The sequence below is a fragment of the Ochotona princeps genome, chromosome 2, assembly GCF_030435755.1.
Source record: "Ochotona princeps isolate mOchPri1 chromosome 2, mOchPri1.hap1, whole genome shotgun sequence".
Lineage (NCBI taxonomy): Eukaryota > Metazoa > Chordata > Mammalia > Lagomorpha > Ochotonidae > Ochotona > Ochotona princeps.
The window spans coordinates 110024986-110051416 of NC_080833.1; the positions used below are offsets into that span (position 1 = coordinate 110024986).

Here is a 26431-nt window from a genome sequence, read left to right on the forward strand (position 1 = left end):
CACGCCAGGATCCCATATGGGTGCCGGTTCTAACCCCAGCAGCCCTGCTTCCCACCCAGCTCCCTGCTTGTGGCCTGGGAAAATAGTCGAGGATGGCCCAAAGCTTTGGGAATCTGCACCCGTGTGGGAGACCTGAAAGAAGCTCCTGGCTTCTTACTCAAATCAGCTCAGCTATAGCCATTGTGGTTATTTGTCTTTCCTTCTGTCTGCAAATCTGCCTTTCAAATGAAGATAATCATTAAAAAAAAATTACCAACAGAAGTTTTTAAAAAAAAAAAAAAGATTCATTTTTGTTTGAAAGCCAAAGAGACAGACAGAAGCTGCTGATTCAATTCCTGTGTGCCCACAATAGCTGACCTGGAGTGGGAACTCAGTCAAGGTCTCCCACTTGAGAGTCAGGAAGCTAACTACTTGAGCCATGAAGCTAACTCTTCAAGGTCTGCATTGGAAAGAATGTGGGATCAGGAGAAGGAACCAGGAGTGATGCTCTGTGTTTCGGCATGGGCCCTGGGCTGCTGACTGGTAGTTTAACTGCTCAGGCAAATGTCTGTTCCTCATTAAGTGTTGAGATATTTGTCAACACAAGTCTGAAGCTCAGGAGCAGGGATCGAGCTTATAATTTTTTGAAAGATTTATTTATTATTATTTGAAAGACAAATATATAGAACAGGAGAGACAGAAAGATTTTCCATCCACTGGTTCACTCCCTAAGTAGCAACAATGGTTGGAGCTGAGCCAATCTGAACCCAGGAACCAGGAGCTTCCTCTGGGTCTCCCACGTGGGTGCAAGGTCCCATGCTTTGGGCCATCCTTGACTGCTTTCCCAGGCCACAAGCAGGGAGCTGGATGGGAAGCGGGGCCACGAACTGGTACCCATAGATCCTGACGCATGCAAGGCGAGGACTTTAGCTACTAGGCTACGGTGCTGAATCCATATTTTTAAAGAATTTATTTATTTTTATTGGAAAGGCAGATTTAGAGAGGAGAGACAGAGAGAAAAATCTGTCAGCTGGTTTACTCTCCAAGTGGAGTTGCAATGGCCAGAGCTGAGTTAATCTGAAGCCAGGAGCCAGGAACTTCTTTGGGTTTCCCACATGGGTTCAGAGTCCCAAGGCTTTGGGCCATCCTCAACTGCTTTCCCAGCCTACAGGCAGGGAGTTGGAAGAAAAATGAAACAGCCTGAATATGAATTGGTGCCAACATGGGATCCCAGGAAATGCAAGGGCAGGATTTAGCCACTAAACTACCATGCAAAGTCCTCTAAAAATTTTTTGAAGAATTTATTTATTTTGAGTTTGGCACAATAGCCTAGTGGCTAAACCCTATTTTATTACATTTCTTAAAAAGATTTACTTTTGGGACTGGTACATTATCCTAGTAGCTAAAATCCTCACATTTCATGTGCTGGCATCACCTCGGGCACCAGGTTGTGTCCCAGCTTCTCCACTTCCCTACCAACTCCCTGCTGGTGGCCTGGGAAAACAGTGGAGTTGGCCTAAGTCCTCGGGACCCTACACCCTCTGGAAGACCCAGAATAAGCTCCTGGCTCCTGGTAATTTTTTTTTAAGTGCCACAGAAATAGTGGGAAAAATAAAAATCTTCTATCCATTGATTTATTTCCCAGATGGTTGCAATGTCCAGGGCTGGGTCAGCCTGAAGCCAGGAGGCAGAAGCTTTATCTGGGTCTCCCACATGGGTGGCAGAGGCTCAAGAACTTGGGCCATCCTCTGATGCTTTTCCCAGTCCACTAGTATGGAGCTGGATCGACAGCGGAGCAGCTAGGACATGAACCAGCACCACTATGGGTTTCTGGCATCGCAGGCAGCAGTTCTATCTGCTACACCAGCATATCAGCTCTTATCAGTGACATCTGGTACAGTCACACCATGGTGCTCACTCTATGGTTACAGAACATCCCCACCCCCTGAAAAGGTTCCTATATCCACTCATCAGTCTCTCCCCACTGCCCCTCCTTCCCTGGCCCTGGCAACCACTTACTCATTGATCTCTTCCTGATTACATAGATTTATCTGTTCTAAGTATTTCATAGACATATGATGACATATCTAGCTTTTGTATTGTATTTCCTTTTACATGATGATTTCAAGAGTCATCTCTGCCATACCATTCATTATTGATTCATTCCTTTACATCCTGGAAAATTCCATTGAGTGGATGATTCGTATTTTGCTAACCCCTTCATGTGCTGGTGCATATTTGGGTCGTGCCTAGCTTTGGTTATTGTGGATACTGAGGCGGCGAACACCCGCGTATTTGCTTTTGTTTGAACATCTGTTTTCACTTCCTTTGAGTACACTGCCAGAAGTGAAATTGTTGGATCACATGCCAATTTTCTGTTGTGTTTGCTCAAGAATCCCAAAGCTGTTTTCCACAGCAGCTGCACCATTTTACATTCCCACCAGCGATGTCTGAGGGTCCAATGGCCCCCCATCCTTATGCTTGCTATTTTCTGTCTTTTGTTTGTATTAATTTTAGCTGGTTCTAGTGGGTATGAAGTGGTATCTCATTGAGTGGCTTTTAATTTGCATTTTTCTAATGACTAATATTGTTCAAGATCGTTTCGTGTGCTTTGTTGGCCATTTGTGTTATCTTCTCTGTTCAAGTCGTTTTCTAATATTTTTTAATAAGAAGAAATTTGATTTTATTTATGTAAAAGGGGAGGAGAGAAAAGCAAAGAGAGATCTTCCATCCACTGGTTTATTGGCCAAATGCTCCCAGAGCCATCCCAAAGCCTAGAGGTCTCCCACACCGGTGGTAGGGGTTTGGTCACCTGAGCCATCGCTTGCCCCCTCCCAGGGTATGGGAGCTGACTGCTAGCAGAGTCGGGATTTAAATCTAGGCACTTCACAGGATGCAGGAGTCTTAACTATCTGACCCAGCCGCTGGACTCGTCCCTCAGAGGGCATCTTTTACAGAGCTGTTCTCTTGTAAATCCGTATTCAGTTTTAGAGCTGGATGCGTCCCTTAGGGTCATGTTCTTCAATTTCCTCCCACGCCCACCCATTCCTGACAGTTTTTTGATTTTCCAGACTTCCAAATTGATTATTTAACCTCACTCCTTCTTCTACACTTCGGCTTTTACTGTTTTGGAACATAAAGTTTCCAACAAATGCCAACACACAAGGTGACCCCCTTAACAACCCCTTCTCACACATTACCCCATGATTCGGTTTTTGCGAATCAGGAGAAGAAGAAGTACACGCATGCGCCTTAGAGCTAAGGGCAAGGCGAAGCGGAAGAAGGCGTGGCTAATGCCCAAATCCGAAATGTCTGTCCCTCCTTATTCTAGGGGAGGCTCCAAGGCTTCGAACGCCATTGGTGGAATTTCCCACAACTTATTCCGCCCTCCCGCCCCGCGCCTGCCCGCCGCACTGGGCGGTAATGACAGCAACCCGATTTCCGGTTCCGGCAGCACCGAGATCCCAGTCGAGATGGAGGAAGATGCGCCCGGAGGAGGCCGGCAGTCTTTGGGAACAGAAGATAGAGCGGGGGCTGCGGCCTAAAAGTCCAGGCTTGGAGTCCTCGGACGCGGTGGAGTCGCCGGGGTCTGAGAAGGTAAGAGATGAGCGGCTTGGGATGCCTGAGGACCAGGGCTTGTCAAGGGGGCTGTCTGCGGTCCCTACTGCAGCGCCTTGGGGACCGGCCGTGCAGGGTTGGGAATGAAGGACAGCTCCGGCGAGGCATCTCGTCCTGGCGGCGGAGCTGACAGTGACAGGAGCACGGCGAAAGGCTTGTCCGGAGGAGCTGTGTGGGCCCCGGGATGGAAGCTGCATTGAAGGGGTGTCACGTGGAGTAGGTGGAGAGAGCTGTCGTGTGTGAGAAGAGGGGTCACGTGGGCACCGATGGAAAACCAAAAGACAACAGATAGGGTGGGAGGCCAGAGATTATCCACGAGGGGTCAGTGGCAGGTGCAGCGACCTGATGGATGAAGATGTACATGCAGCAGGACAGGTGGGCGAGCATGAACCAGTGGTTGCCCTCTTGTGTCAGAGAACCGGCAGGTGCCAGAGAGAGACACAAGGACGAGAGGTTGCTGGCCTCTGCCTCTGCTTGCTGCAGCTGAGAAGTCGGGATCATGGGTATCCTGAAGGATTGGAATGGACCAAGTGGCGTCATGATGCCCTGTCCCAGTAATCAGTCAGGGTGGAGTTAATGGGCTCCAACCTGGTTACGATTGTCTTGAACTCCTGGAGTAGTTGTAATTCTTATAGTTCTATTGATCCCTAATAATGAAAGCAAGGCTTTGCAAACACACTTTGTAACTCATACATCACTTAGAGGTCTTGTTAAAATGGTTCTTATTCAGCAAATCTGAAGTGCAGCCTGAAATTCTGTATTTTTTCCTAAGATTTATCTATGTGTTTGAAGGATAGAATTGGAGAGAGGTCTTCCATCTGCTGGTTCACTCCCCAAACTGACTGCAATGGCCTGAGCTGGGTTAGGCTGAAGCCAGGAACCAGGAGCTTTTTCAGGTCACCCAAGGGGATGCAGGGTCCCTAGCCAGTGGGCCATCCTCCACTACCTTCTCATGTGTATTAGCAAGGTGCTGAATTGGAAGTGGAGCTGTTGGAACCGGAAGCAGTGCTCCTGGGCTGCCAGGGCGTTACAGCCTTAACTGGCTATACCACCACACTTTCCCCCTGGCATTCTGTATTGGGTGTTTTTTTTTTTTTAAAGATTTTATTATTATTGGAAAGCCGGATATACAGAGAGGAGGAGAGACAGAGAGGAAGATCCTCCATCTGATGTTTCACTCCCCAAGTGAGCCGCAGCGGGGTGCGCGCCGAACCGATGCCGTGAACCAGGAACCTCTTCCAGGTCTCCCACACAGGTGCAGGGTCCCAAAGCCCTGGGCCGTCCTTGACTGCTTTCCCAGGCCACAAGCAGGGAGCTGGATGGGAAGTGGAGCTGCTGGGACCAGAACTAGCACCCATATGGGATCCCGGGGCGTCCAAGGTGAGGACCTTAGCCGCTAGGCCACGCCGCTGGGCCCGACATTCTATATTGTTAACAAGCTCCCAAGTCACGTCCATGCTGCTGGTCTTGGACCTCTCTGAATGACAAGAACTTAGAACACCGCTGTCCAGTCAGATTCTCTGCAGTGATGATAATGGCTTACTGTAAACAACGCTTTCACAGTTCTTAGCTCATGTGAATTGAACCATGACTGTTACATTACTGTGACAAGCTTTGTTAGTTTTTAGCCTCATTTGGCAGATGGTGATGAATATCACTGAAGTGACTGAATACTAAAATAATAGATATGAAACTCACACATGGATCTCTTGACTGTTAACAATTATCTGTTGTATAATCTTGCCTTCTAAGTGATGCTGACTTTTCCTGGGCCACATCTTTTTTAAAAAAAAAAAAAAGATTTATTCATTTTTATTACAAAGTCAGATATACAGAAAGGAGGAGAGACAGAGGAAGTTCTTCCATCCAATGATTCACTCCCAAAGTGACCACAGCAGCCAGAGCTGAGCCGATCCAAAGCCAGGAACCAGGAGCTTCTTCTGGGTCTCCCACGTGGGTGCAGAGTCCCAAGGCTTTGGGCTGTCCTTGACTGCTTTCCCAGGCCACAAGCAGGGAGCTGGATGGGAAGTGGGATTGCCTGGATTAGAGCTGGCACCCATATGAGATCCCAGAGCGTTCAAGGTGAGGACTTTAGCCACTAGGCCACCATGCTGGGCCCCAGAATCTTTTTTTTTAAAGTTCATTTATTTTTTCTTTTGGAAACCCAGAGTTACAGAGAGAGAAGGAGAGACAGAGAAATCCAGTGGTTCACTCCACTGGCTCGCTCCTCAAATGATCACAGTGGCCAGAGTTGGACCAGTCCACAGCCAGGAGCCAGGAGCTTCTTCCTGGTCTCCCAGCACTTGGGCCAGCCACTACTGCTTTCCAAAGTTATAAACAGGGAGTTGGATAGGAAGTGGAGCAGCCAGGATTTGAACTGTTGCCCATATGGGATGCAAGTCCTGCAGGCGGAGGTTTAACTTGCTATGCTAACATACTGGCAATCCCTTCTCACCCATTCTAGCTGGAATTTTATCTCAGAACTTTGTGAGCATGTTTTTTTTTTTTTTTTAAGGTTTATTTGGAAGGCAGAGTGACAGAGGAGGAAAGACAGAAAGATCTTCCATCTGCCGATTCATTCTCCAGATAGCTGTAATATCCAGAGCTGGCCCAGACTGAAGCCTGGAGCCAGGAATCCCATCCAGGTCTCCCCCAGGGGCTGCAGGGGCCCAGGCGTTTGGGCTATTCTCTGCTGCGTTCTCAGGAAGCTGTTTTGGAAGCAGAGTAGTAGGGAATTGAACTGGCATTCCAATATGGGATCCTAACACTTTTAAATTGTGGTTTAATCCAGTTGAAGAGAGTAGAAGTGGAGCAGTGGTGTAAAGATTTGGGCCAATTTTTTCCCGTTTCAACTGGTGGGATCAGGAGTTCAAGTTCCACCTCTTGACATTTCTCTTGATGGCCTTAGGACAATGTTCAGTAATTCCTAGGTCATCTGGAAGAGATACCTCCACATGTGAGCCTCCCAAGTGTTAAAAAGATGAGACAGGGTGCAGATCTGGAGCCATGTATACAAACAAGGGCTGGGAAAGAACCATGAAGGAGTTGCGATGACAGAACAGGCAGAAGGGCAGGATGGAAGGAAATCTGCACACAGATATCCACAAAGAGGATTTTCTAAAGGGGTTAGACAGGAGGAACTGGTTTTGGTATTTCAGCAGGAAATTCGGGGCTTATGTATCAAGTACATGGAGATTGTACCTTTTGAAAGGTTAAGGAGGTGGGGGCAGGGTGCTGTTCATCTGCTCCAGAAGTGGCTTATCTGTTTGTGGCATGACCTTTGGTGGCTTCCTTTGTCACCATGACAATGGTAAGGGTTACTTGCATCTGAAATTCCTTGCTTCACTCTGGGAATATAAAATAGACTGGCACATGTGTGAGTTGAAGGCAAGATGGAGGAGAAGGGGCGGTGGGGTCCTTCCTTGATTTCTCATCTAGAGATGCTGGTACCTGATGATGGAGCTTGATAGGTTAGGAGGTGCCCATGAAAGCAGGTCCTGGAACAGAATCCTTGGTTGCCCTGCCCCTCTGCCCTGCGTAGCACGTGGTTTGTGCGGACCTGGCAGGAACTGCATTCTGCCTGGGCCCTGCTGCGTTCGTTCCATGATGATAATGGGCCTGCCCAGCCTGCCTGCCCGCCTGCCCAAGCCATTTCCACACGAGCACACTGGGAGAGCAGAGGCAGCCCTTGGTTTCTTGGGAACAAAGCTGAGCGAAGTACCCATATGACCCCGAGCTTGTACTTAACTTGGGTGACCTGCACTTGTGAGAGAGCAGTGGTTCTACCTCCAATGAGGAGAAGGGTCTTGGCTTCAAACTGAACCCAGTGACTGGTGTTGGAACTCAACTCCCAGTGGGGAAGACGGGGAAGGCGTGGTGGAGTGGAGGAGAACTTGGCTTCTATCCTGGCTTCACTGCTGACCAGCTGCGTAACCTTGGGCCCGTTACTCAACCTCTTTGACCCTCTGCTTCCTCTTTGATCAGAAGTACCTCTCGGTGCACAGGTCGATAGAGGGATTGCATGGAGTAGTAGGATTTCAGGAAATCTTCGTGTTTCCCTGTGTCTCCTCCTTATCTCTCCTTGTCATGACCCCGGGACCTTGATTGACAATCACCCTGTGGCCCATGAGACAGTGACTTTTGAAGGTCTTGGAGAAGAATGCCCTGGTGGACTTGGCAGGGGCTAGGGAGGAAGAATCACCTTTGTCCATAGCGGACACAACAGTGTTCCCAGGCATCCTCCCACCTGCAGGGCCCCACCTCCGAGTCATTTCCTACACCCTGGATTTTTCCCTTCTGGCCACCCAAGCTGCCTTTCATCCTCTCTTCTTGTTTCCAAGCTCGCTGTTCTTCCCTTTCTGCTGTTGGTGTGTATTCCTTCTTCATTCCAGCTGCTTCCTGCCTATCTGAATTCCTTGTACCCCACTCCTGCCACACCTACAAGCTGGGCTTTCCCTTCAGCCCTGAAGCGCTCAGCGCACCTAGCAGGTGGCCCATACACTAACGAAAGTGATGCAGTCCAGGTGACTTAGCTTCCCCGCTGACTTCGCTAGAAGCCAAGAGCTATTTCCACAGCCCACAGATTCCCTACAGTCTGAGTGGGGACCTTGCTTTGTCGCTGGAATCACAGGATTCAAGTCATCCCTGGGGCATGGCCGCCCCTTTTCCAAGCCCTTAGGGACTTCTCTCAAAGCCTGAGGAGCTTGTGATTTTGCACTTCCTGGAATTAGTTTCCCACTTTTCCTGTCTGGATGGAAATGGGCAGGATCCTACAGGGCAGGGCTGGGCTCTCCTGGAGTATCCCACATTCCCACTAACCATTTACCTCATAGATGAGGTCCTCTGCCTTGATGTTTCTTGATTTGAAGCCACTGCTTCTCTACAGCTCTGACATTAGTACCCCTTACTAATTTTCTTATACACTGGGCAGTGGTAAGCTGAACATGTAGGCCAGAGGTCCATGAACTTGTCCTTGTTTCTGTTCCTCCATGTCTTGCATTTCCTAGAGGAAATATGTGTCCTTGAACAGACTATGAATTTCTCGAAGACAGAGCCTGTGTCTTCTGTCGCATCTCTCCCTTCGTTCTCCAGGACTGAAGTTGCGGCTTATGTATTAGAGAGCATAGTTGGGTTTTTTTGTTTTTTTTTTTTTTAAAGATTTTATTATTATTGGAAAGCCGGATATACAGAGAGGAGGAGAGACAGAGAGGAAGATCTTCCGTCCGATGTTTCACTCCCCAAGTGAGCCGCAACGGGCCGGTGCGCGCCGAACCGATGCCGGGAACCAGGAACCTCTTCCAGGTCTCCCACGCGGGTGCAGTGTCCCAAAGCCTTGGGCCGTCCTCGACTGCTTTCCCAGGCCACAAGCAGGGAGCTGGATGGGAAGTGGAGCTGCCAGGATTAGAACCGGCTCCCATAGCATAGTTGTTTTTTATTTTTGTTTCTAAGATTTATTTATTTTTATTGGAAGGGCAAATTTACAGAGAATATACACAAAGAGAAAAATCTTCTGTCTGCTGACTTACTCTCCAAATGGCCACAATGATCGAAGCTGAGCTGGTCCAGAGCCAGGAGCCAGGAGCCTGTTCTGGGACTCCCAAGTGGGTGCAGGGTCCCAAGGCCTTAGGACATGAACTGGTGCCCATATGGGATCCTGGTGCTTGTGAGGGAAGAATTAGCCAATTAAGCCATCATATCAGGCCCAGCCTGTGTCTTCTGCCACTTCTTTCCCTTCATCCTCCAGGACATACGTTGTAACCTGTATATTAGAGTCAAGAGCATAGGTTAAACCCGGTTGCTAACTTGCAGTTCCCCAGTCTCTTCTGGGACACCCCTTAGCTCCCAGGTAGCTCTTTGCTTTCTCTAAGGTGAGTTATCTAATAACCAAAGAGGACTCTGACCTGTGGCCTATGCCCGATTTTCCAGTGGCTTTCATTGCAGCGAGGGGAGATGATCGGGGTGTCCTGTGGTGTGAAAGTCCTACTTATCATCTACCCCACATTTCCTTCCAATGCAGACTGCAGGCAATGTGGGTGCAGTGAGGGTAGGTCTATGGAGCTCCGAGTGACCAGCGTGGAAAACCAAAAATAGAGGAAGAATGAGTGAACTAGTCAGTAAGGACCAGAGGGACCGGCCAAGGGTGATATGGGGGTATCTCCTAGATGGGCCCAGGAACATGAAAATGGAGCCCAAGGCCTGTGCCTTAAAGTATCCTCCCAAATGTCGCTCAGTGACCTCCCATTGGCTCACTGAAAAGCCCTGCCTCCTACAAGGTGTTCAGTCAGTTGACAGCATCCTGAGCTCTGCTTACCTGTGCCAGCCAGAGAAGGAGAATGGTTCCTGGGCATGGCTGTGACACCAGGGCCCAAGCAAAGGCAGAGTTCAGGATGAATGCTCCTACACACTGGGGCTAGGACACTGAAGTGACAGTGGGAGTCAGGGAGTCTGAGGTGAGGAATGATTTCTGTTGGAGGGAACTTAAGTTGAGAAGGACAGGTCAGGGATGGAGAAGGCAGCAGTATTCTGAGGGTTACAGAGGGTCAGAGCCAGCTGGGTGAGGTGAGTCCCCCAGGAGGCGATGCCTGAGGACAGGGCTTCAGTGCTTGGCCCAGAAGGGAAAGTGTAAAGTTGTCATTTCCTTCCTCACATCCCTGCACTCTGCTCCAACCCCAGGTCTTCAGGCACAATGGAGGACAAACGTAACATCCAGATCATCGAGTGGGAACACCTGGACAAGAAGAAGTTCTATGTGTTTGGTGTGGCAATGACCATGATGATCCGTGTCAGCGTCTACCCCTTCACCCTCATCCGCACCCGGCTGCAGGTACAGAAGGGCAAGAGCCTCTACCACGGGACCTTTGACGCCTTCATCAAGATCCTGCGAACAGATGGGGTGACTGGACTCTACCGAGGGTTCCTGGTTAACACCTTCACCCTCATCTCTGGTCAGTGCTACGTCACCACTTATGAGCTCACTCGCAAGTTTGTAGCTGACTACAGCCAGAGCAACACAGTCAAGTCACTGGTGGCCGGAGGCTCTGCCTCCCTTGTGGCCCAGAGCATCACGGTACCCATTGATGTAGTCTCCCAGCACCTGATGATGCAGCGGAAGGGTGAGAAAATGGGCCGCTTCCAAGTGCGTGGAAACCCAGATGGACAAGGGATAGTTGCGTTTGGCCAAACTAAGGACATCATCAGGCAGATCCTGCGGGCTGATGGGGTCCGGGGATTCTACCGGGGTTACGTGGCTTCACTGCTCACCTATATCCCCAACAGTGCTGTGTGGTGGCCCTTCTACCACTTCTACGCAGGTAAGCAGGGGCCAGGAGAGCTGGGGAGAAGGGTGGATTCTCTACGGGGGCTGAGATACCATTACTGTGTGCTCGTTAGAGTTGAGGTGGAGTTTAATGCAGAACATGGCCATTTGTTCAGGAAACATTTAAGTCCAAATGGGTAAGACATGGTTTTTACCTTCAAAGAGCTTCTCATGTAGTAGGGGAAATCAAATGAGAAAAACAGATGACTAGGGGCTGAGGTTGTGGCACAGGGAGTTACGGCACCAACTGCAATGCTGGCAACCCACGTGGGTGCTGATTCAAACCCCAGTGTGCTCCTCTTCTGATCCAGCTCCCTGCTAATGCACCTGGGAAAGCAGCAGAAAATGACCCAAGTGCTTGGGCCCCTCTGCCCACATGGAAGATCTGAATGAAGTTCCTGGCTTATAAATTCGGCCTAGCTCAGACCTGGCCATTGCAGCCATCTACCAATGCATGGAAGATCTTTGACTTGCCCAATCTCTCTGTAACTCTGCCTTTCAAAGTGTTAAATAAATATGTAACAAAATAAAACACAGATAACTAGGACAGTGGGTAGCATATGTTCTGGATGTGCTATAGCCAACTTGGGCAGGATTGGCAGAGAATTGGGAGGTGAAGGACAGAAATCATGGAATGTTGGGATTTGAAGATGAAGTTGATGGGTACCAACGGCTTTTGAGTTTTTTTTTTTTTTTTTTTTTTTTATAAATTCAAGGTGTGTTATAAACTTTGAACATCTCTACTTCTATAATATATCTTTGTCAATACATTTTACTTTTTTTTTTAGATTAAGTTTCTATTACTTGAAAGTCAAAATTACAGAGAGGGAGAAACAGAGAGAGAGATTTTCCATCTGCTGGTTCACTCCTTAAATGCCTGTAATAGCTATAGAATAGCTAGAGCTGGACCCATCTGAACCAAGAGCTTCTTCTGGGTCTCTCACGTGGGTACAAGGTCTCAAGGCTTTGGGCCATCCCCCACTGCTTTCCCAGGCCGCAAGCAAAGAGCTTGCTGGATAGGAAGTGGAGCAGCCAGAACAATAACCATGCCCATATGGGATACTGGTGCCACAAGGTGGAAGATTAACGTCTTGTTCCACTATGCCAGGTCCCAGTCTAGATTTATTTATTTATTTATGTATGTATGTATGTATGTATGTATGTATGTAAAGGTTTTTTTTTAAGATTATTTTTATTGGAAAGGCGGATGTACGGAGAGGAGAAGAGACAGAAAGGAAGATCTTCCGTCAATGGTTCACTCCCCAAGTGAGCGTAACGGCTGGAATTGAGCCAATCTGAAGCCAGGAGCTCTTCCGGGTCTCCCACACGGGTGCAGGGTCCCAAAGCTTTGGGACATCCTCGACTGCTTTCGCAGGCCACAAGCAGGGAGCTGGATGGGAAGCAGGGCTGCCGGGATTAGAACCGGCATCCATATGGGATCCTGGCGTGTGCAAGGTGAGGAATTTAACCCCTATGCTATTACGCCGGGTCCAAGATTTGTTTTTTTTATTGGAAAGTCAGATTTACAGAGAGAAGGAGATACAAAGAGAAAGATCTGTCCACTGGATCACTCCCCAAGTGACCAACACGGCCAGAGCTGAGCTGATCTAAAGCCAGGAGTCAGGTGCTTCTTCCGGGTCTCCCATGTGAGTGCAGGGTCCCAAGACCTTGAACCATCTTCTACTGCTTTCCTAGGCTACAAGCAAGGAGCTGGATGGGAAGTGGAGCAGCTGGACACAAACCTGCACCCATATGGGATCCTGGCGTGTGTAAGGCAAGGACTTTAGTCTTAGTCATAGGCTACCATACTTGGGACCCTAGATTTTTCTTTTCATGATTTATTTTATTATTGTTATTATTATTTTTATTGGAAAGTCAGATATACAGAGAGGAAGATCTTCCAACTGTTGATTCACTCCCGAAGTGGCCACAATGGTCAGTGCTGAGCTGATCCGAAGCCAAGAACCTGGTGCCTCTTCTGGGTCTCCTATGTGGGTGCAGGGTCCCAAGGCTTTGGGCTGTCTTTGACTGCTTTCCCAGGTCAAAAGCAGGGAAGCAGGGTGCTGGAATATGAACCAGAGCCCATATGGGATACCAGGCATGCAAGGCAAGGACCTTAGCCACTAGGCTACCGTGCTGGACCCACACCTAGTTTTTTTGGTAAAGATTTATTTATTTGGGGTCAATACTACAGTACAACACAGTATATCCCATATGACTGCCACTTGAAGTCCTGGCTGCTGCACTCTCTGCTAATGGTCTAGATAGGTGGTATAGGGTAGCCTGAGTCCTTAGGGCACAGCATGCATGTGGAGAGGTCCGGAAGTTCCTGGCTTCAGATCAGCTCAGCTCTGGCCGTGCGGCCACTTGGGAAGTGAACCAGGGGATCGAAGAGTTCTCTGTTTCTGTCTCTACTTCTCTCTGTAACTCCACTTTTCAAATAAATAAATACATCTTTAAAACACAAACAGCAAAGATAAAAACGGTCCTTAACTCACTTCTTAGCTCAGGAACCACACTTAAAAGGAAAAAAAAGATTATTCATTTATATATTTGCAAGACAGAGCAAGTGAGAAGAAGGAAGAGGCAAAGCAGATTTCCCAGCCCTGATTCACTGCTCAAGAGGCTACAAGCAGCCAGGTCTGGGGCAGCCAAAGCCCGGAGCCGGGAGTGCCATCCTAGTCTCGCACTTGGGTGGCGGGAGTTTAAGTGCTTGGCTCATCTTCCCTTGCCTTCCCAGGTACATTAACAGGAAGCTGGATAAGAAGCAGGGCAAGCCAGCACTTCCATATAGAATGCCAGCATTGTAAGCGGTGGTTTAACCCACTGTCCCGCAATGTTGGCTCTCAAGATCCTTTTTATGTTTTCACAAACCCATATTCCTATCTTTTAGAATACTCAATTGAATTTGTAATGATATGTTAATGAAATTACCAAGTTGATATCTCTTTCCACTACTAAACCACAGCTTCTATGAGAACTGGATTATCTGTTTTTGTTTTGTTCACTGTTGGACTTTCCCAACACCTGGCTCAGAGGCTGCTAAATCAGTTCATCAAGTCCCGTGCCTATGGTGACGATTTGGTTGGGCAGGCATTTGGTACAGCAGTTCAGGCGCCATGTGGGATGCACCCATCCGGGATCAGAGCGTATGCACTTGCGTGCTGGCTCTGCTTTGGTTTCAGCTTCCTCAACACATCCAGGTAAACATCTGGGGTGACTTAAGTACTTGGGCTTCTGTCACCCTCATAGGAGACGTGGGTGAAAGAAGCTCCTTGTCCCTGGTTTCAACTTGGCCCAGCCCTAGCTATTGCAGGCATTTGGAAAATGAACCAGTGGCTAAGGGACCTTTCTGTCTCTCAACCTTTCAAATAAATAAAAATTTTATTTTTATTATTTATTTATTTATTTATTTATTTTTTAAAGATTTTATTATTATTGTTGGAAAGCCGGATATACAGAGAGGAGGAGAGACAGAGAGGAAGATCTTCCGTCCGATGTTTCACTCCCCAACTGAGCTGCAACGGGCCGGTGTGCGCCGATCCGATGCCGGGAACCAGGAACCTCTTCCGGGTCTCCCACGTGGGTGCAGGGTCCCAAAGCTTTGGGCTGTCCTCGACTGCTTTCCCAGGCCACAAGCAGGAAGCTGGATGGGAAGTGGAGCTGCCAGGATTAGAACCAGCGCCCACATGGGATCCCGGTGCGTTTAAGGCGAGGACTTTAGCCGCTAGGCCACACTGCCGGGCCCAATAAATAAAAAATCTGACAGTGCCCACAAGATTAAATACCCTGTAATGATGTATCTGTTGTCCCGTAATGTTGTATCTTGTTCACAAATGACGAGTTCACCTATTGGTGCATTCTTTGGCTAGCCCCTTCTCATACCTGGCTGCTTCTCATATCTCTGACATAATTTTACATGCATGTCACTTTTTTCAAAAAGATTTATTTTATTTTTACAGAGAGAGAGAACGAGAGAGACCTTCAATCTGCTAGTTTACTCCCCAAATAGCTGTAACGGCTGGAGCTGAACCAATCTAAAACCTGGAGCCAAGAGCTTCTTCTGAGTCTCTTACCCGGATGCAGGGTTATCCTTCACTGCTTACCCAGGCCACAAGCAGGGAACTGGAAGGGAAGTGAACAACCAGGATATGAACCGGCAAAAATATGGGTGCTTAAAGGGGGAGAATTAGCCGATTGATCTTTTGTATTAGACCTATTTGGTTTTGTTTATTTTTGATCCTTTGACTAAACCACAAGAATATGGCCATGTGTGTTTTTAGAATTGAATCTTCATCCCACAGCAGTTGGTTGGCAGGCCTGTGAGCCAGTCCTGGGAGGGAGGGCTAAGGGATTCTGCCATACCTGCTGGGACTTAGAAGCCCTCACTTCTCAGGGCTGATGTTGTGGCACATCAGGTTAAGCCACTGCCTGCAATGCTGACACCCCATATCAGAGCACTGGTTCGTGTCCTGGCTGCTCCACTTCTGATTTAATTCCCTGTTTTAGTTCTCTGCTAGGAAAGTGGTAGAGGATGGACTAAATACCTGGGATGCCACCACATGGGAGACTCAGTGGAAGCTCTTGGCTCCTGGCTCTGATGGAAATTCTCCCTCTCTCTGTGTCTCTCTATCTGTAACTCTGCTTTTCACATAAAATAAATAAATATTTTTTTAAAGATTTATTTATTTTTATTGGAAAGTCAGCTATACAAAGAGGAGGAGAGACAGAGGAAGATCTCCCATCCGATGAGTCATTCCCCAAGTGAGCCGCAATGGCCGGCGCTGTGCCAGTCTGAAGCCAGGAGCCAGGAACCTCTTCCAGGTTTCTCACGTGGGTGCAGAATCCCAAAGCATGGGGCCGTCCTCGACTGCTTTCTCAGGCCACAAGCAGGGAGCTGGATGGGAAATGGGGCCACTGGGATTAGAACTGGCGTCTATATGGGATTCCGGCACGTTCAAGGCGAGGACTTAGCCACTAGACCACCACGCCGGGCCCAAAAATAAATAAATCTTGAAAAAAAAGAAAGGAAAAGTCCTTTCTTCTGCCTGCCAACACTCACACCATATACTTCCTTCTTCAACTGCCATCATACTTCTTCAGTGTTTAGTTGCCTGGCCTCCAACTATGAAAACTGGGGGCATGAAAATCCTCTTAAAAATTTGACGAGTTGGCCGGGTGCATTGGCTCCACAGCTAAATCCTTGCCTCGCACACACCAGGATCCCATAACAGTGCCGGTTTGTGTCCTGGCTGCTCCACTTCCCATTCAGCTCCCTGCTTGTGTCTTGGGAAAGCAGTAGAGGCTGACTTGAAGCCTGGGGACGCTGCACCTATGAGGGAGACCCAGAAGAAGCTCCTGGCTCCTGGCTCCTGGCTCCTGGCTTTGGATCAGAGCTCAGCTCTGGCTGTTGCGGCTACTTGGAGAGTGAACCAGTGGATGGAAAATCTTTCTGTCTCCTCTGTAAATCTGCTTTTCCAATAAAAATTAATAAATCTTAAAAAAAAAGAATTGGCAAATGACTATATAAAACAGAGGGAAACTTGGAGATGATGAATTATTTATTATTATTATTGCTATTATTTTAGCCCCATCGCAGAGTAAGAGCCCTTTTTGCCATGGCCTTGGACCTGAATGACCCACCTGTTGGGTTTCGCCTGCTCCTCTTGGCCACAGTCCCTTCTGGGTTACCGACTAACTGTGCCTGAGTGCTTCCTGCTCAGGACTCGGGCAGGTGTATTCAGAAACCTCTCCCACAGATCTCTCCGGGGGATTTCTCCTACAGGTCTTTGCTCAGGCTTCACATTGGTGGAAAGGGCTACCATAATTACCTCCCCCAACCGGTGCATCTTGTGACCCTCCAAGCTGCCTGTCCCGTGGGATTGTTATCCATGCATACACCTGCTGACAAAGTTATAGAATTTGTTCTTTTTTTGGTCTGTTTTCCCTCACTAGCATGTAAATTTCCTAGAGGCAGGATTTGAGACCTGTTTGCTGTTTGTTTTGATTTGTTATTGTTGTTGTTGTTTTTAAAAGATTTATTTTTTATCGCAAAGTCAGATATAGAGAGGAGCAGAGACAGAGAGGAAGATCTTAAGATCTTTCATCTGATGATTCATTCCCCGAGTGATCACAACAGCTGGTGCTGTGCCGATCCAAAGCCAGGAGCCAGGAGCTTTTTCCAGTTTCATATGCAGTGAGTGCAGGGTCCCAAGGCTTTGGTTCATCCTCTGCTGCTTTCCCAGGCCACAAGCAGGGAGCCGAATGGGAAGCGGGACTGCCGGGGTTAGAACTGGCACCAGTATGGGATCCTGGCCCGTTCAAGGTGAGGACTTTAGCCACTAGGCCACGCCGCCAGGCCCTGTTTTTTTGTTTGTTTGTTTGCTTTTTTAAGATTTATGTTTTTGGATCTGGCGCAGGGTAGCCTAGTGGCTAAAGTCCTCGCCTTGCATGTGTTGTGATCCCTGGCAGCCCCGCTTCCCATCCAGCTCCCTGTTTGTGGTCTGGGGAAGCAGTCGAGGACGGCCCAAAGCCTTGGGACCCAGCACCCACGTGGGAGACCTGTAAGAGGTTCGTGGTTCCTGATTTTGGATCCGCTCAGCTCCAGGTACTGTGACTACTTGGAGAATGAATCAGTAGATAGAAGATCTTCTCTGTCTCTCCTCCTCTCTGTATATCTGACTTTCCAATTTAAAAAAAAATTAGGGCTCGGCAGCCTGGCCTAGTGGCTAAGGTCCTCGCCTTGATCCCATGTGGCCGCTGGTTCTAATCCCAGCAGCTCCATTTCCTCTCTATCTCTCCTCCTCTCAGTATATCTGACTTTGTAATAAAAATAAAAAAATAAAATAAATCTTTAAAAAAAATTAATTTTTGAAAAGAAAAGAGAAAACTGAAACTCTGATGTGGGATGCGGATGTATTAGGGCCTGGCCCAGTAGCCTAGTGGCTAAAGTCCTAACCTTACATGCACTGACAATTCCATATAGTTGCCGGTTCTAATCCTGGTGGTCCCACTTCACATCCAGCTCCCTGCTTGCGGCCTGGGAAAGCAGTCGAGAATGGCCCAATGCCTTGGGACCCTGCACCCACGTGGGAGACCCAGAGGAGGCTCCTGGCTCCTGGCTTCAGATTGGCTCAGCTCTGGTTGTTGTGGCTTCTTGGAAAGTAAATCGCCGGACGGAGGATTTTCCTCTCTGTCTCTCCTCCTCTCTGTATATCTGACTTTCAACTAAAAATAAATAAATCTTTTAAAAATTATTCAAAAAAATCTATTGGTTTGTTCCCCAAATGAATGACTGCATTAGCTGGGGCTGGGCCAGGCTGAAAGCAGGAGCCTGGAACTTCCTCCACATCTCCCATAGGAGTAACAGGGGCCCAAGCACTTGGGCTATCTTCTGCTGCCTTCCCAGGTGCATTAGCAGGGAGCTGGGTCTAAAGCAGGGCCACCAGAACTCCAGCTGGAACTCTAATGTGGGCTGCCACTTAACCCACTAAGCAGCAAAGCCGAGTTGACTTTTATTTTTGAATAGATTCATGTGGTTGAAAATTTAAAAGATAGGATAGAATATGCAAGATAAAGTTTTCTAACTCAGGACTCATTCAATTCCATTCCATACAGTCAGGGTTTGTTGTTACAGTTTTTTTTTTATTTTTTTTAAAAGATTTATTTATTTTATTACAAAGTCAGATATACAGAGAGGAGGAGAGACAGAGAGGAAGATCTTCTGTCCGATGATTCACTCTCCAAGTTAGCCGCAACGGACCGGTACGCGCCAATCCAAAGCCGGGAACCAGGAACCTCTTCCAGGTCTCCCACGTGGGTGCAGGGTCCCAGTGCATTGGGTCGTCCTCTCCTGCTTTCCCAGGCCACAAGCAGGGAGCTGGATGGGAAGTGGAGCTGCCGGGATTAGAACCGGCGCCCATATGGGATCCCGGTGCGTTCAAGGCGAAGACTTTAGCCGCTAGGCCACGCCGCCGGGCCCTACAGTTTTTTTTTTTTAAACAGCAATACTGAACGTAGGTGTGAACACGTGTGTCCTGGGTGCTTTTCCAACCTTGAGTTGGAGGGATCAGGGCAGAGGTTTGCATATTAGGAAATATGTTCTGTTTGTCCAACCAAAGAGGTCCAGCAAGCCAGGAGGCTTTGTAACTGCTCCAGAGAAATCTTGTTCTGTTTAAATGATTGGTGTTGCCAAGATGACTTCTAAAAGGGTGCCTGGGAATCATGGCAAATGATTTGTCAGCTCCATTTGGAAACAAAAGATGGGAGTTACAGATCTGAAGTGGCAAAGGACAGAGGGTTATCAGGGCTGGGAGGCCAGCAGGGAGAAGACACCTCAGGAAGGCTGGCTGTAAAACCTCACATCTTGAGCCCTTGTCTCTCCCTGAATTCCAGAGCAGCTCTCCTCCCTGTGCCCCAACGAATGCCCTCACATCGTCTTTCAAGCCATCTCGGGGCCCTTGGCTGCAGCCACTGCCTCCATTCTCACCAACCCCATGGATGTCATCCGAACCCGTGTCCAGGTAAATCCATCTGCCTTCCCCACCCTTCTCCCAGAGAAGCCCTTGGAAGTGTGACCTGGCCCCGCAGCCTTATCATCCCTTCATGTCAAGGCCTTCTGGTCTAGTCAGCCTTCTCCTGGGCATCCCAGCCCCCTCCTTGGGCTCTCCATCTACGGAAAGCAACTGAGCACTTGGAAACCCCTGGAATGCTTTTCTCACCCCTCAGCTACCTTGTGTACCTTTAGTCCTGGGATGGGAAGTGTCGGTTTGCAGGCCATATAAGGCCTGTTAAATCAAATGGTCTGGCCCAATAGACCTACAATGAACTAAAATAAATTCTTTAAAGAAAGAGTGAGAAACAGATCTAGGGAGAGAATTCCATCCACTAGTTTACTCCCGAAATGACCACAATGGCCAGAGTGGGCCAGGCTGAAACTAGGAGCCAAGAGCTTTAGTCTCCCAGATGGATGACAGGGCCCAAAGAGCTTGGATCGTGTACTGATGCTTTCCCTGGCGCATTAGCAGGAAGCTGCATCCGAGGTGGAATAGCTGGGACTTCAGCAGGAGCCCATAAGTGATGCTGGCGTTCCAGGCTGTGGCTTTATTTGCCATGCCACGACACTGGCTTCTATAGGCAGGCTGATTTTTTTTAAGTTGATAATTTTATATGGCCAGCAAATGTTAGAAATATCCAGATGACCCTAGGCAGAAAAGAGAGCCCTAGCGTCTAGCCTGTTCTGTTGCCACACCTGCAGGAATTCTGGGCTCTTCCACGGCCTAGAAGCATGGGCTGTCAATCACCCTTTCCTTACCTCTCATATTTATGGTTATTAGAAGTGCATTTCTGCCGGAGTCCAGCTCCAGACGAGAGTTCGGAGCTCGAGAAGGGTGCGTGAGATAGGCGTAGAAAGAAGAAGAGAGAAAGAAAGGAGAGACGGACCACTAGGATTCCTTGATCATTGTGGACTGCGTGAGAAAGCTGTCCACTTTATTTATACAGAAGCAGTACAAAGTTTTCTTTTAGGGGCATTTTGACATAGCTTCAGGGGGGCACAATTTACAACTTCTTGAGAAATGATTGAGGAAGGATTCCACATTCCTTGCTTATCTTGGTTTGCCAGTCTTCATCAGCTCTCCTCAGGTCTGGGCTCTAACCTAGGCGCCACCTGTGACAACCAGGCCCCTACCTTGAATTATGTATGGGTTAGTAAGTCCGGAGTCTTGGTCTATGGGGATTACGGGCCATTGGCACTAAAGGCCATTAGGTCAGCAAGCTCACACAGTTTGTTAACTGAACAAGTAAAGCAAGAGTTATAGCGGCGGAAAGAATTGTAATTAGCAATGAGCCAAGTTTACTCCATTTAAGTTTCAATTCTACAATGGACAAGTAAGTGTTTCCAAAGATAATTCTACAAATTGTTTCACCTCAAGACAGGGCATTATCCATTCCAACGTTGCAGCCAAGAATTTCTCAGTAGACAACACATCTTATTCAGTAATACACTCTTACTACAATTCTTATTCTACAACTTATCCATCACTTAATGGGAGAAATACATCAAAAGAGAAAAAACAAAGATCTAAAACAAAAGGTTCCAAACATTAAGTTCCTCTACAACTGCAGGTTCTACAACCTCATAAGTGATCAAATAATAATCAAAAGTATATCTTTGTGATGTTAGTGAAATCAGCCTATATTTCCTCTAGTTAGAAATTATGAAAGCAGCTAAAGCAACTACATTTTCTATGCTCTGAAGAGTTGCAAGGACAGGCTAACCCTTAAGGTCACAGTAACTATATTTTTTTGCCTTAGCAGGATAGCCTTTAGGGTCCCAGTAACACGATAGCCTTTAGGGTCACAGTAACAAGATAACTTTTAGGGTCCCAGTAACAAGATAGCTTTTAGGGTCCCAGTAGCTATATTTTTTGTCATGACAGTTTTAACCCATACTCCCATCATTTCCATTAGTTTGTAGAATTCTTATCAAGCCATTTCCCAGAAAGCATGCTAAATGTCCGGGCCAGATTTTATGGCAATGGGTAGGTACACAATAAGGTGTCTGGCAACAGCATGGGCTTGATTGTACTCCTGTGTGCAGTTAAAGGCCCACTCACCAGGACATTATCAGTAACATTAACTCTTAAGCTCATGTTGGTTGTAAAAGCCATCTCACAGGGGCAGACAATGCCTCAATACAAAATTCTTAGTGGGGTGGTTGAGTGCCCATGTGAAAGAGGGTGAAAACTGCGTCAAGGTGGTCAGAGATGAATCCACTAGGCCCTGCCAAGTAGCTGGAAGCTCCCTGGGCCCTGCCATGCAGGGAGCTGTTCTCTTCACACCTTTGTGTTATTCACACCTACTGCACGGACCCTGGCACATTTCAGTTTATTTCTTAAGTCTGTCTGGTTTTTCTACTGGCCCACAAGCTCTGTAGAGGGTAAGAGTTGCTGTTCTGAGATAGGTTTGGGTTTTATAGATTGTACTGTGTGGATTCAGCAAAAATGCTGACAAAGCTCTCAGTGGTAATCTCCGGAAATGATAGCCCCTGCATTCAGTAAGCTGGAAGACAATTACACAGTACCCAGACCAAGGAGACAGAACCACAGCTGTATAACAGTTTGCATGACAAGCATGGGGGGTTTTAATGTCTGGTTTGGGTAACAGCAGGAAAAGGAGAGAATTGAGAAGGATGTGCAGGAGAATGGAGTTATCATGAGGTTAGAGTAAGCAGAGGGAAGAATGAATACTAGGAAGAAAAGGCAATGGTTCTACCTCATTTTCCCCTGGGCCTTGTCTGGAGTGGTTCAGGAGCAGATCCAAGGGCAGGGACGGTCTCTCTCGGCTTCTTTTCTTCTTGTCTTTTCTTTAAGATTTATTTATTTTTTTAAATTGGAAAGTCAGATATACAGAGAGAGGGAGAGACAGAGAGGAAGATCTGCCGTCCACTAGTTCATTCCCCAAGTGGCCGCAGAATTTCATATGCAGTGGGTGCAGGGTCTGAAGTCTTTGGGGCATCGTAGACTGCCTTTCCAGGCCACAAGCAGGGTGGGAAGTGGGGCCCCCAGGACATGAACCAGCCCCCATATGGGATCCTGTCATGTGTAAGGTGAGGACTTTAGCCGTTAGGCTATTTTGCTTGGCCCAGCTTCTTTTCTTTTAAAGATTTATTTATTGGGCCAGGTGGCGTGGCCTAGCGGCTAAAGTCTTCGCCTTGAACGCACCGGGATCCCATATGGGCGCCGGTTCTAATCCCGGCAGCTCCACTTCCCATCCAGCTCCCTGCCTGTGGCCTGGGAGAGCAGTCGAGGACGGCCCAAGGCTTTGGGACCCTGCACCCATGTGGGAGACCCGGAAGAGGTTGCTGGATCCCGGCTTCGGATTGGCGCAGTCCCGGCCGTTGCGGCTCACTTGGGGAGTGAATCATCGGACGGAAGATCTTCCTCTCTGCCTCTCCTCCTCTCTGTATATCCGGCTTTCCAATAAAAATGAATAAATTAAAAAAAAAAAAAGATTTATTTATTCCTTTGCAAGTCAGAGTGACAGGGATAGGTATAAATAGGATAATAATGCTGATTATGGCTAACGTTGAGCTTCCTACCTGCCAGATACTGTGGTCCTCATTTCTGAGGATTACTCCCTCATGTTCAGAAGAACTCCCTCACCACTGTCATTGTTGCTGTTTGGTACTAGAGAAAGCTGAGGCTCATAGTGCTTCCTTAGGAGCCCACATCTTGGGGGTTTCCTGACCAGCAAGCCCCTCGAAACCACTGAGGGGGTAAGGCAACGATATTCAGCAACAAGAACCACCAGAAATAGTCTGGGCAAGCACATCCATTTATTATCAAGCAAGCATAAACTTAGACTAGAAAGGAGAAGACAGAAGGGCATCTCCTACAGTCCTCCCATCCAATAGTGATACTGTAATTGGCTAGAAGGCATGTCTATGTGGGCCCTCCAATCAAATCACAGATCACATATGGCTGGCAGGTATGTCTCAAGTCACGTTTACCACGTGGGGGCTAGCAGGTAGGCTGTAGGTCGTACTTCTCAGAGTTGCTTATCAAAGAAGTCCCAGGACAGCTTGTCCAAGGACAGAGAAGAGAGACCAGGGTGCAGCCTACCACTCTCTCCTATATGGCCAGTGGTCAGGCCAGGTTGAGGTCTCAGCTGAAACTATTATCAGGGGCTCATCTGGGGACACAATGTGCCATGTGCCTGTGACCTCCCACATAGGCCAAGCAGGCAGAGATCCACGGACGATCTCCCACACCCATGACAGTGCCTTTCAGTAAGTCAGGCAGCAGCATCAGAGCCAGGTGGCCTACCCCCTAAGTTCCTGCTACATCAGAGCACAGACCATGAATGGCCTCCACATGTGTTGACTCTTCCAGGTTGAAGGCAAGAACTCCATCATTCTGACCTTCAGACAGCTGATGGCAGAAGAGGGGCCCTGGGGCCTCATGAAGGGTCTCTCAGCTAGAATCATCTCAGCCACACCTTCTACCATTGTCATCGTGGTGGGCTACGAGAGCCTCAAGAAACTCAGCCTGCGCCCCGAGCTGGTGGACTCCAGACACTGGTAACATGTGGGAGAGAGAAGCCTACTGTTTCCACACTACACTGGGTCGGGGGCCCAAGGGGAGGATAGCACGCTCTGGAACTGCTCCCCTCTTCCCCACCCTTCCATACCCAGCCCTGATCCGGGCCACGGTAGCCTGGCGGACAGGGACAGAGACTGGAACTGCTGTCGCTGAGGAGGCTCCACTGCTGGATCCCTTGCCTCCACTATTTTGAATTCTCTGTCTGAACTGGGTACCTTCATTCAGTCGCGTTACTCAGTTACTCAATCCTTGTCTCTAAGGACCTGCCTCCATCCCCCTACCTGTTAACCCTTCTGGATCCTCCCCCACAACCTGCCCCCCGCATCCATGTTCCTGAAACCCTGGGCAGAGCTGGACAGAAAGCCAGCATACTACTACCAGCTCTTCCCCCTTGGCTTCCAGTCCAGCCTCCCTGCAGCTGCCATCAGCCCTTTTCAGTTTCGTCTCTCAGGCTTGCTTGTTTTGTTTTGTTTTGTTTGTTGGGATTGAGCTGCCCACAACACAATTTTGCTTTTTTCTTCCTCTTGGAGGTAAGTTGCCCGCACTTTTGCACAGGGAGCTGGGAGCAGCAGAGCCCTCCCTCCTCCCCCAGCGCCCTTGACTGTCTCTGGAGGAGTTGTCAGACTGGGAAAATGTTGAAACTTTGTTTTTCGGTGTGAGTTTTCTTAACATCTGTGAACCAGGCTCTGTAACTTAGTCCTGCTAATGTGCCACGAACCCACCCCTTCCTCAGATAGGTGGAAAAAAAACCTAACGGTAATATAGCATCCTCCCATTTCCCTATCCCTTTAGTATCAGCAGCCCTAGGGCAACATAAGCTGTCCCCTGACCCAAATGGCTGCACTGATGGGCACATTTCCAAGTGGATCTGACAGACTGAGGGAATACCGGACTTGGGCCACTACTCAAAAACCTAACAAAAGTAGGTTGGGAGAGTAGTTGGTTTGGGAACGAACAAGCAGGCACATGTTCCTTAGCGCATCTCCATGGACCCACAGAGCCAAGCCTAGGAGAGCGCAGTACGGGTTCTGAGCCCCCCAGGAAACCATCACATACATACACACCCAGCCACTCAGACTCAAGCAACAGATGTTGTCTGATGGTGAGAAACTCAGAGCTGTAGGACTGTTTTGGTTTTCACCCTGGACATGAAGAGTCGTCCCACTGGTGACCCTGTGCTTGGAAGAGAAGGAAGAGGAGCTGAGAAGGTCACCCAATACCAGGACCACTGCATCTACCAGCCTGATACTGCCGACATTCTCTGGGCAAGCTCTTCCTCGGGAGCCAGGAGAGGAGGACTCCTCCCCACCTCATTCTTCCACCCTCACACCTCTGCTGCCACAACCAATGGGACAAGAAGATGGAATGTCAAAATGCATTTCCACTCGAGACATTTGGCCAGGGTCATGCTCTCCACTTTCCTATTGGTCCCACCCCTGGGAAAGGCCATGGTGCCAATTTGAAAGGTGCTAGCTACCCGAAGCCTTGTTATTTCTTATGGCTGCCCCACATTCTTCGACTTGGGCCAGATCAGAATCTGAAAACCGTGTGAGTATTTATTTCTCTACCTTCAGCACACTGTTGCCCATCTTGATTTCTTATCTAAGGATTTTCTTCCCTCTTCTTATTTCTGCTTGTTTGTCCCTGCCCACATTTTTATCAACAGAGTTCCTTGTCCTACAAATGGTTATGCAAAGGATGGGGCCCACAGATCATTTCTGAATCTTCCTGTTCTTCACCCTAAAAACCACCAGTGTAATGGGAGCCTAGGGCCCTTCCTCCCTACAAGCTCAGCTCAGCAGGACCTCCCAGCCGTGGTTTTCTTAGTTCCAGAACTTTCACTTGTCTTGATCTTCCTTACTATGGCAAAGTGGGTAAAAAGTGTCCTGAACAGGAGATGGTCCCCTGCCTGCCTTAGGGTGTTTCTCCTTCCCAGACTTTGTTTTTCTCCTATTTCACCAACTCTTCTCTCTCTCCCTCCTGCTCTCTGTCACCCATAAAGTATGGTGGGTATACAATGAAAGGGACCCCTGGTCTTTTTCCGATCTGATAGTTTAGGGACTTGGATTGGGTGTGGCTCAAAACAGATCTTGGTGGGGATGTAACAATGAGCTTCCAAACCAAGACTGGAGACCAAAGCAGCGGGCATTCTTAATGTATTGGTTCCTAACCAGAACTAGCAGTAACTTCTGGGAGTCCAGGTAAGACAGGACTCTTGGAGTGAGGAGTATCAAAGGGCAGGGGAAAGAAACTTAACATCTGATGAAATAGATTCTTGAATACCAACCGCGTATATTCACTGTTGCACTGTACGAAGTCTTTGAAGTGTAATTAAAAGTTTTTATTGAGTCCCTGAATTTGGGTTTGCGCTTTTTCTTCCGGGGTGGCCACAAAGCACTTTGGGACGCTGCATCTT

General features: G+C 48.2%; 1 protein-coding gene across 2 annotated transcripts; it reads left to right on the forward strand.

The window, feature by feature from the left end:
• The first annotated feature begins 3395 nt into the window (after positions 1 to 3395).
• On the forward strand, positions 3396 to 26372 carry SLC25A44 (solute carrier family 25 member 44). Of its 2 annotated transcripts, none has more exons than XM_058660431.1 (4): positions 3396 to 3576; positions 10270 to 10907; positions 19312 to 19434; positions 23806 to 23942. In XM_058660431.1, the coding sequence occupies exons 2-4, from the start codon at positions 10283 to 10285 to the stop codon at positions 23808 to 23810; spliced, it is 753 nt and encodes a 250-aa protein (XP_058516414.1). In that variant the 5' UTR covers positions 3396 to 3576; positions 10270 to 10282; the 3' UTR covers positions 23811 to 23942. The 2 variants fall into 2 exon arrangements, with proteins under 2 accessions (XP_058516414.1, XP_004589089.1); XM_004589032.3 differs by having other exon boundaries at positions 3409 to 3576; positions 19307 to 19434; positions 23806 to 26372.
• The last annotated feature ends 59 nt before the right edge of the window (positions 26373 to 26431 follow it).

What these genes read in the sequence shown, in the direction of transcription:
- SLC25A44 (XM_004589032.3), top strand. Translation starts at nt 10,283, where the DNA reads ATGGAGGACAAACGTAACATCCAGATCATCGAGTGGGAACACCTGGAC. An exon ending in CTTCTACCACTTCTACGCAG is followed by an intron (nt 10,908 to 19,306) that starts GTAAGCAGGGGC and finishes CCTGAATTCCAG; the next exon opens with AGCAGCTCTCCTCCCTGTGC. An exon ending in TCATCCGAACCCGTGTCCAG is followed by an intron (nt 19,435 to 23,805) that starts GTAAATCCATCT and finishes TGACTCTTCCAG; the next exon opens with GTTGAAGGCAAGAACTCCAT.